The sequence below is a fragment of the Canis lupus genome, chromosome 14, assembly GCF_048164855.1.
Source record: "Canis lupus baileyi chromosome 14, mCanLup2.hap1, whole genome shotgun sequence".
Taxonomy (NCBI): Eukaryota; Metazoa; Chordata; class Mammalia; order Carnivora; family Canidae; genus Canis; species Canis lupus.
This window is the reverse complement of record NC_132851.1, coordinates 38,735,104-38,744,842: the sequence shown is the minus strand read 5'-3', so window position 1 is coordinate 38,744,842 and position 9,739 is coordinate 38,735,104. Positions and strand designations below refer to the sequence as shown.

The following is a 9,739-nucleotide window of genomic DNA, read 5'->3' as shown; positions in this document are numbered from 1 at the left end:
TCCACCCATCTACCCGTCCATCCACTCACCCACCCATCCATCTATCATCCACCCTCCCAGCCACCCATTAGGCCCTCAGAGGACAGAGGAAACAGAGTCTGGAACACCAGGATGACCTCTGGATGAGGGGCACCTGGACTGGGCCATATAGCATGGGGAAGACTTGAGGCTAGGATGGGAGAGTAGAGACGGTGCCCACTGAGACGCAGAGGTGTGGGCACGGGAAAGCCTGCGGTGGGATGTGGGCAGTGAACAAAGTCAGAGAAGGCTATCAGGCCGGGAGACGGGGTGGGCAGGATCCTGTTGTCTGGGGCCTAAAACCTGGAAGCTCAGGCTTGGTCTAAAGGTCATTTGTAGGGAAGGGGCTGGCAGTGATTGTGGGGCCTGCCTGGAGCCTCACACCCATCATCCCGAGAGGAGCCTGGGCTCCCACCCCACCCCACATGACACCATCCCCTTGCCTCAGCAGACACTCCCCCTCCTCCGCACCTGGCCTGACTCCCCACCTCCGGGCCTGTGCTCGGGTGGGCACCTGTGTCAGGGCAGGACATCCAGGTGTGAAGGACACCGGTCTTGGCCCTGGCTGGGTTTGAGATACACCAAGTCCAGACTAGGGCCTGCCGAAGGGAGCTCAGTGCCTGTGCGGTGTCCATGTGGGCCACCACCAGGTGGGCTGGAGCCACGAGGGGTCCCACTGCCTGAGGGTCTGTGAGTGAGGCGGCCTGCCTGCCCACCATCCCGCCCGCTGCCTCCCATTCTGCCCTGTGCCACCCTGCTGACTCACAGCCACTTCCGCCACCACCCTGGCTTGCGCCGCAGAGGGGAGGGTATAAGTGCCCAGAGGGTGGCCCCGGCACTGCCTCTCCCAGCTTCCGAGCACAGCAGATGGCCCGGTGCGGGGCTGCACTCCTGCTGCTGCTCCTTGCAGCCGCCAGCTTGCGCACTGGTGAGTGGCCAGGCGGTGGTGTGGCTGGCGAGGGACCCGTCTCAAGGCCTCACTCGGGAGGGGGCCCTTCAGGGGCTTGGGCAGAAGGCCTCCTTCAGCCCCTACTGAGCTCATTTCCCTTGGCCTCAATGGGCTTTCTGGGCCCTAGAGCCTTCACCCGGGACAGGTTCCCAGGCCCCATTGTCTAGGCAGGGAGACCAAGGCTCAGAGAGGAACGCAGTGTCCAGGTCCACTGGTCAGAGCCCTGGGCCTGAAGGGCCTCAGCAAGGCGGGCTACCTCCCCAGGCAGGGGTGGGAGGGGAGACGGGCCAGGTGGGCACTGGGGGTATGCCCAGGGGCGAGACCCTACGGCCTCTGCTCTAGCCTCCGAGAGGGCTCTCAAGGCTAGGTGATGAGTTTGCCCATCCCTGCCCAGGTGAGGCCTTCAGATGCTTTACCTGTGAGCTGCCCACACCTGTTTCCTTATGCAAGAACATCTCTGTCTGCAAGCCAGAGGACACGGCCTGCAAGACCACGCTGCTGCAGATTGAGTCAGGTGAGTCTGGCCCACAGCGGTCTGGGGGGTCCACTGCAGTCACCTTCCCCACGTGGTCCTCAGGCCTGGAGGTGCAGGGGGCTGCGGTGGAAGGCCCACAGACGGGCTCTGTGCCGCAGAACCCTGGGCTCCTGCCCCCAGGCTACACCGCGGGCCCCAACAGGGGCCTGGAGGGAGCACGGACAACTTCCCAGGCCCGGCCATTAGTTTGGGGGTCACAGGGTATCACTGGAGGGGTCAGGAAGGATCAGATCAAGTGCATGGAGGTCGGGGCAGCTGGGCAGGCCCGGGGAGTAGAGGAGCAGGCCCTGACACCTGCCCACGGCCGGCAGAGTACCCGTTCCACCAGAGCCCCATGGTGACCCGGTCCTGCTCCAGCTCCTGCATAGCCACCGACCCCGACAGTATTGGGGCCGCCCACCTCGTCTTCTGCTGCTTCCATGACCTGTGCAATTCAGTGCAGGCCAGCAGGCTCCTTGGCCACCTTCCCTGAAGGTCCTGGCACCAGCGGAGGTCACCTCTACCCACTTCCGTGAGCTTCCCGAGCCTCAGGTTAATCATGGGACCCAAAGGGTGAGAGCCTTGCAGGGGGCACTCTCTGGCTCCCACCCTGGCAGAGAATAAAGCAAGCCAAGGCACAGGCGACCCCGTTCCTTCCTGGGTGCCGAGAGCCCATGGAACCTGGCTGCAGGAGCACTGGGCTGAGTCGGGCCACTCTGGGCACTCGGGCTGTTTGGACTGATTTCATGGAAGGGGGAGCGGTGGCTTCGGGTGCGAAATGCATCCTGGGCTGGCCTTCGTGGAAACCAGTCCCAGGGCACCTCAGAGCAGGACCAGCTCCTGAGCCCAAGGGAAATCTGCCCCCACTCCCGCCCCCCAGGTAGGAGGGAAGCAGGAGTGAAGGGTGCGTATGTCCGCCCTGGGGCGGGGGGTGGGGGCTGGGAGCACAGCACATGGTCTCCTGGAGGGGGCACGGGGTGGGCTGCGTCTGGGTCAGGTGTCACCCACACACCTGGCCTCACTCACCTCCCCTGACCAGGGCCCACTGAGTCCTTGGCCCTGGGGACAGCCAAAGTGAGAAGAGATGGGGTGTAGGAGGCGCTAAGGACATGCCAGCTTGGCCCAGACACCAAGGGCCAGTGCCGGGCCCTGCACCACACTGGACATGCGGCACCCGGGGTGGGGACGGAGGGGCCAGACCTCGGACCCTGTTTCCCCTGCAAGCTGCCCACCATCCCCCCCCGCCCCCGGCCCTGACCTGGCTCGGCAGCCCTGGGGGGAGGTGGGGCGGGAGCTACGCCCGGTGCACTGGCAGCCTCGGAGCCTGCTTGGCCCCAGCTGGCCGCCACCCCTCCCCAGGCCCCGATTCCCACCGGTGCCCTCTGGGCCGGGCAACTTCCAGGTTCTGCATCTTGGCCAGCCTTCCCCAGAGCTTCTGCAGCCAAGAGCTCCAGCATCCACTTGCCCACTCCCCGTGGTGAGACGGGGCCCTGGGCCCAGGCCTCCAAATCTGGGGTCCGGCAGCTTTCCTTGGGCTGGGGCCGCACAGCTGACAGAGGGTGCCCCTGCCCAGAGCCCGTGAGCTCAGGCGGCCACCAACGCAGCCGAGCGGCCTGAGCCCAAGGAAAGCCCCTGACGTCTGCAGGCCTGAGAACGCCTGCCAGCCCTGCACATCCCGCTGTCTCCTCGGGAGCTGGGGACGCCACGGAGGAGGCCTTGGGACGGCTGGCCCTGGCGTACCCACAGCGGGGACAGGAGCTGCTCACACAGCTGGGGGCACTTGTGGCCTTGGGATCCAGGAATTGTCTGTGGGGTCACAGAGAACACAGGAGGGGAGATGCCCACCAAGGGTGATCCGCTCCACAGGCAGGATGGCTGAGGCTGCTCAACGCCCTCTGTCCCCCGGCCCAGCCCTGGGCCCTCGTCAGGATCCTCCTCCCTGGTTGGAGCTCCTCCAAACAGAACGAGTGAGACAGCCTCCCCTCCCGTCCCCACTGGCTGGGGCATCTCCCTTGAGTTGACAGAGAAACCCCGGTGCCCCTGGGACACACGATGTTCAGCCCAGATGCCCCCAACCATCCTGAACACCTCCTAACACAGACCCTGCCTCCCAGCCCCTGCCCTGCTCCAGGGTGCCAGCTGGCCGCCACCACTGCAGGGACCTGCTGGGACCCAGACCCACTGTGTGCACACCGCTTCCTGTCCCCAGTCCCACCGTGTGACACCTGGGGTGACCTCCACGCTCCCCCACCCCCCGTATGTGCCCCACAGGACCTGCACGTACACCTGTTAGACGGGCAGACACAGACGTTCCACACGGATACCCAAGCACCCCTGTAGGCCAGGCACCGCTGCCCAGGGTGGGTGCGAGGCCCAGCCTGGCCAGCCCCAGGGCCCAAGGGCCAGGCGGGACGTGGGAAGAGCTGAGCTTCAGCCGACCTCCCTCGGCCTCAGCCAGGCCGCAGCCTTCCCTCCCCAGTGCCCACTTCGAATCCAACTGCCGGTTCTCTTCCAGGCCCTTGGAGCAGGTGGTCAGGGCACGACGTGGCCCATAGCGCCCCTCACCCGCCTTATGTGCCGGCCCCACCTCCTGCCCTCTTTGAGGGACTTACGGCACGGGACCTGGGGGACCCCACCTCCACCCGTTAAGGCCCACTGACCTCTGCCAACCTGCCGCCCCCACCTCACCCCAGGAAGCCCAGAGTCTGAGGCCTAACCTCCCAAACTCCTCTGGGGGATCCTGGGACCAAACCACAAACGTGCACCAGCCGTCGCAGCCTGGGAACGAGAGCATCAGGGCCCCGGGCCCACATTCTGTGAAACAGGAGCAAGTCGTGCCCTGCCCTCCTGGTCCCTGAGGTCACGGGATCCCCAGAAGCTCAGACAGCGCCCCACCCCGGAAGACACCGCAGGGAGTGGCCCACGGCTTCCCCAAGGGACCAGGGCTTCGGGAATGAGGACTGCCTCCAGCACACGGACTTTAAAAACCCTTTAATCTCGGGTTTTCTTAAATAAAACAAACGTTGCAGCTTTCCCTTGCGGCTGTAAGGCAGACGTCAGCGAGGGGGGCAGGAGGGGGGCAGGAGGGGGCAGGCGGGACGTGGGTGGGCTGCGCTTCCAGCTCCAGCTGGCGGGGCCCGGCAGGGCGGGGGGGGGGGGTGGCCCCAGCCACACCACGGGCTGGTGGGAGCAGGTGCGTGGCGGCGGCCGCCTCGTCCTGGGTGAGCAGCAGTGCCACCCCCGGGGCCTGAGCCGCGTCTCCAGCCACCCAGAGCGAAGGCTCCCGGCTCTGCCCACCTGGCTGGGCCGCTCTGCGCCGGGTTCTGCTCGTCCCCGGGCCTCCTCGGCAGGAAGGCAAGCGAGGCGGCGGGGACAGGCAGCTCGGCTGGTGTTCCAGCAGCTGGTGACCCTGACAGGGAGCCCCTCAAGCAAAGCCGTAAAGACCCTTCCCTGGCCCCAGCGCTTGGAGGGAAGGAGGAAGTCCCCAGAAGGCAGATGGGGATGACAACCCCAGGAGCGCAGGCCAATGAGGTGAAGGCCCAGAGAGGACAGGGCCCTCACCACAGTCAGAGCACAGCCCAGTGAGCACCCAGTGGTGTAGAGAAGCGAGGGCAAAGTGCAGAGGGCATGTGGGCACAACCCTGCTCCCTGCTCTGCTTCCTCGGCAGCAGCAGGCCCAGCTGGGACGGGAGGCTCACCACCAGTACGGCCACAGGAGACTCTGCACCCCCCGACCTGCACTGGGCCCCCGCACATGCTCCAACCACAGGTCCTGCCCCCACCCCAGGGGCGCCCCTGTGCCCTCTGGTCGGTCTGCCTGGCCCCGATTGCCCAGACCCCACCCTGGGCCTGCCCCGGTGTCACCTGCGGCCAGAGGGATCTGCTGTTGTGATCAGGCCCCACCCGTGCCCCAGGGCTGCTCTGGCCTCACTCCTGCCACAACACTCCCCGCCCCACCCCCAGCAGCTCTGTCAAACTCAAACTCCAGACTCCGGGGCTCAGGGTGCTTCCAGCTGGTCCCTCTGGTCCCTCTGGTCCCAGCACTCTCCCGACTTGAGCCTACGGAAGCCTGGGTCCATCAGCAGGGTGGGGCCAAACCCTCTTCCCCCCCACAGCCCACAGGCCGAGGGCCCTGGGCCTCCCACCTTCCTCGTCACCTCCACCCCGAGGGCAGAGCTGGAGCCGGGCACCTGTGTCGCCCTCGTCCGGTGCCCAGCGTTGTGTGGGGGCAGGGGAGGAGCTTCCAAGACCAGCAGGGGGAGGGAGGGCCAGAGCGTCGGAAGGGGGGCTGGGATGCAGGCCACTCCAGCGGGGAGACGACTCTGTGCCAGCCCACTCTGTGCTCTCTGCCCCTGACATGCAGGGGCGGGTGGGCAACTGCCCCAGGGCGAGGCCGGTGGGGGGCGTGGTGGTCACTGGTCCTTGACCACGTCACTGAGCCCGCTCTCAGCCCTGAGCAGCTGGCTGCTGGTCTCGTTGTAGGCGATCCAGTGCCGCAGGTCTTCTGGCAGCTCCGGGGGTTCCACCTGCAGGGGGAGAGAGTATGATGCCCACGGGCACCACTGCCAGTGCGGCCAGCAGGGGTGCGGGCAGAGTGCCCAGCCAGGGTGTTGCTTTCACACCACTGGGCCTCCCGCCGTGCTAGCTCTCAAGACACCATCCTCCTTCACCAGGCCCGTGTCCCCAAGAGGGCCACACCGGAGGCCACGCCCGCTGCAGGGAGAGAAGTGACAAGAGACAGGAGGCCCAGAGGGCTTCAGGAGTCGGGGGGGGGGGGTGCGGGGGGGGGAGGATAGCAGGGCGGAGAGGAGGCCGTCAGAGCGCCTCTGCTGGCAGAGTGCTGGACAGGGGCCTGCCTGGGGCCCCTCTGTCCTCAGTGCATCAGGAGAGGCTGAGCCTGTGGCCCTGGGCCTGACTACTGTGTCCCCAACCCTGCACACTCAGCCACCAGCGCGATGGGGAGGCTGGCGAGACGCAGGGTGAGGGGAATGCCCGGGTGGCTCAGGGGCTGAGTGTCTGCCTTCAGCTCGGGGCATGACCCCGGGGTCCCAGGATTGAGTCCCGCATCAGGCTCCCTGCAGGGAGCCTGCTTCTCCCTCTGCCTGAGTCTCTGCCTCTCTCTCTCTCTCTCGTGAATAAATAAATAAAATCTTAAAAAAGAAAAAAAGATGTAGGGTGAAGCCTGAGCGGTCAGAGGCCTCGTGGACAGGCTGCGGGCGTTTCAGGGCCAAGGGCAGAAGCACGGGCAGAGGCACTTGGGGCTGCGGCCCTGGCTGGCCCTATAGACGGGGGAGCTCTGCTCAGCGTCCCTGCCAGGCTTTTGGGAGCACCGCCCTCCCAGCCCGCTGCAGCGACCAGCTGCGGTGCCTCTGTCGCCCCAAGGTCACCCTAATTTCAGCAGGCAGGATCACTGGGCACTGGACTTGGATGGCCTTGCGCTAAGCCTGGGGTTCTGTCTGGGGCCCCCCCAGGCCGTGGGACTCCTCCGGGGCCCCCCTCCTGCAGGAAGAGCTCTCTTCTCTCTTTTAACCCCAGCTCTTGGTCCCCGATTAAAATCCTTCATGGCCAGTGACTGCCCATGCCAGCCTCCTAACATGGGAAGGGACGTATGGAGCAACTCTGCCCCCACAGGGTGGGCAGCATCCAGGACCTCTGGGGGTGTGCTGAGGCAGAGAACCAGGGAGCTGTGCCCATGGCCCGAGGTGTAGCCTTGAGCAGTTCCCACGGCCTCTTTGAGCCCCAGTTTCCCCACTTCTGATACGGGGGAAAGGCTGGCCTGTCACAATGAAGGTGAGCTTGTGACCCTCCTTGCTCAGGAGGCGCCTGTCCAAAGCCAGAGAGGGCAGTGCCCTGGTTTAGGGCACTAGGGGTTGGGGCAGGCTCTGCCTTTGGCTTGGAGGCTCCAGGCAAGTTTATGGGAACCCGCCTGAGGCTGGGGCCTGCCTGGAAACGATCGCCGTGCTGGTGCCCTGGCTCGTCCCCAGGGCCCCTGTTGCCACGCTGCAGGAGCAGGCTGTGCTGAGCTGGGAGGAGCGGGCCCTGGGGAGGGTGCTCCGGCCCCACACAGGCGCTGCGGGACTCTCTGCAACTGGGAAGCAGAAAAGCTTCTCTGGGGCTCAATCCCCTGGGGCCCAAATCCAGGTGACGGGTGACCCGACCCCTCAGCTCCCAGCTGTGTGAAGGGCAGGGGGAGGGTGGGTGTCCTCAGGTCCTTGGAACTCCCCGTAACCTGCCCTCTCACTGACCCCACCACTCGCATTCAGAACCAGGGGCCGGAGACGGTGGCTCCAGAGTCCAAGCCACACAGCAGCACCAGGCCTCTGGCTCGTCTGGGGCTCCCTGTTCTGGAAGAGGTGGAGGGGAGGGCGTGGAGTCCGAGGGGCAAGGCTCGGCCGCGGCAGGAGCGCATGGAGCCGATTCGGGGGCCCTGGGAGTTCCCGGGAAAGGAGCATCAGTGGAGGGAGGCCCTGGGCCCGGAGGAAAGGCCGGAGGGGCGCTCAGAGGCAGGCGGGCACCCGGGGGGCTCAGGCAGCTGGCCTGGGCGAAGGGGCAGGGCCTGGAGCCCCGGGGCCGGCGGAGGGTGCTCACCCGGCGCTTGCACAGGTGCCGCACGACGCGCTCCGGCGAGGTGCCCAGCACGTGCTGGCGGGAGCGCAGCAGCGCGCACACGAAGCCGTCGCGCAGGCTCACGAAGCGCGCCTCCAGGTAGAAGGCGCGGGCGTCCCAGCCCAGCAGGCGGGTGCGCACCTCGAAGGGCTCCAGCAGGCGCAGCGAGCGGCGGTAGCGCGCGCACGAGGCGGCCAGCACGGCGCGGGCCCCGAGCGCGCGCAGGGCCCCCAGCACCCCGCAGCGGGCCAGGTGCGCGGCGCGCGCCACGTCGGCCTCGCGCAGGTAGCGCGCGTTGTTCATGTGCAGCAGCAGGTCCAGGTCCGAGGGCAGCACGCGGCCGGCGTAGCGCTGCTCGGCCAGGAGGTCGCGGACGCGCGGCTGCAGCAGGCGCGCACGGAGCACGGCGCACGGCACGCGCACCAGGTACCAGCCGTCCAGCAGCGCGAAGTAGGCGAGCGCCACGGCCAGCGACGCCACGGCCAGCCCCAGCATCGCGGCGGGGCGCGGGGGGCGCGGGGGGCGCGGGGGCGCGGGGGCGCGGGGGCGCGGGGCGCTGCTCGCGGCGCTGCCGGTGTCCGCGCCCCGCCTGCCGGCTCTCCCGGAGCGCCGCCGGGCCCAACCACCTCGCGGGCCGGGCCGGGGAGGGACGCGCCGGAACCCGCCGGGGCCGCAGGCCGGAGCCCCGCCCCCCGCGCGCCGCCCCCCCCGCGCCCGCAGTGGTGCGTCCCCCGCGCCCGCCCGCCCGCCCCGCCCCTTCCTCCGGGCCGCGCCACGGCGCCCTCTGGCGGTGGCTCCCCGCGCTGCAGGCGCAGGAGGTTCCGGGCTGGGCCGCCTGGCGGAGCCGGAACCCCGCCTGCCCGTGTCCCCCCCGCCCCCCCCCGCCTGCCTGTCCCCTCTCACCTGCCTGTCCTCCCCCGCCTGCCTGTGTCGCCCCCCGCCCGCCTGCCTGTCCCCCCTCCTGCCTATCCCCCGCCTGCCTATACCCCCTCCTGCCTGTCCCCTCGGCTGTCCCCCTGCCTGTCTCCTCGCCTACCTGTATCCCCCCCACCTGTCTCCCCCTTAGCCATTCCCCCTCCTGTCTGTCCCCCCACCTGCCTGTCCCCCCCGCCTGTCCCCTCGCCTACCTGTGTCTTCCCCCACCTGCCTGTCCCCCCCACCTGTCCCCCCTCCTGCCTGTCCCCACCTCACCTGCCTGTCCCCCCCACCTGCCTATCCCCTCGCCTACCTGTCCCGGCTCCTGCCTGTCCCAGAGACTCAGACCCTGGCCTGAGGGGGGTCACAGCGCTGGCGTTTCCTGGCCCAGGCGGCAGGGCCCTCCGAGAGCGTGGGTGCAGTGGTCCCCGCGGGCATGGCCTCGGGACTGCTGGAGACCGACCATCCCACGCCCCTCAAACATCCAGGGGCTGGCTCCCCACCCCCACCCCGCAGGGCCACGGCCCCCATGCCGGGCAGCGGTGCAGGGTGCGTCCCGGTCTGGCCCCTACGGTAACCCAGCTCATCACCCCCAGGTCATCTCAAACTCATTCCCGAGCGCTCCCATCCCTGGTGCTTTCAGAAAGGGAACCAGTGACGCCAGGGATGGAAGCTCAGAGTCGCAAATGTGCAGGACTCTGAGGTGTTGTAGCCCCTGGCGGTGGAGTGTGGACGAG

The 9,739-nt window shown here is 68.0% G+C and overlaps 2 protein-coding genes across 2 annotated transcripts; one reads left to right on the top strand and one right to left on the bottom strand.

The window, feature by feature from the left end:
* Positions 1 to 710: 710 nt before the first annotated feature.
* Positions 711 to 4,168, top strand: SLURP1 (secreted LY6/PLAUR domain containing 1). The gene is made up of 3 exons (XM_072774751.1): positions 711 to 946; positions 1,362 to 1,481; positions 1,814 to 4,168. The coding sequence occupies exons 1-3, from the start codon at positions 886 to 888 to the stop codon at positions 1,972 to 1,974; spliced, it is 342 nt and encodes a 113-aa protein (XP_072630852.1). The 5' UTR covers positions 711 to 885; the 3' UTR covers positions 1,975 to 4,168.
* A 289-nt stretch (positions 4,169 to 4,457) lies between these two features.
* THEM6 (thioesterase superfamily member 6) lies at positions 4,458 to 8,598 on the bottom strand. Its single transcript, XM_072774750.1, has 2 exons — positions 8,070 to 8,598; positions 4,458 to 6,007 (listed from the first exon to the last, which is right to left on the bottom strand). The coding sequence occupies exons 1-2, from the start codon at positions 8,580 to 8,582 to the stop codon at positions 5,894 to 5,896; spliced, it is 627 nt and encodes a 208-aa protein (XP_072630851.1). The 5' UTR covers positions 8,583 to 8,598; the 3' UTR covers positions 4,458 to 5,893.
* Between the last annotated feature and the right edge of the window lie 1,141 nt (positions 8,599 to 9,739).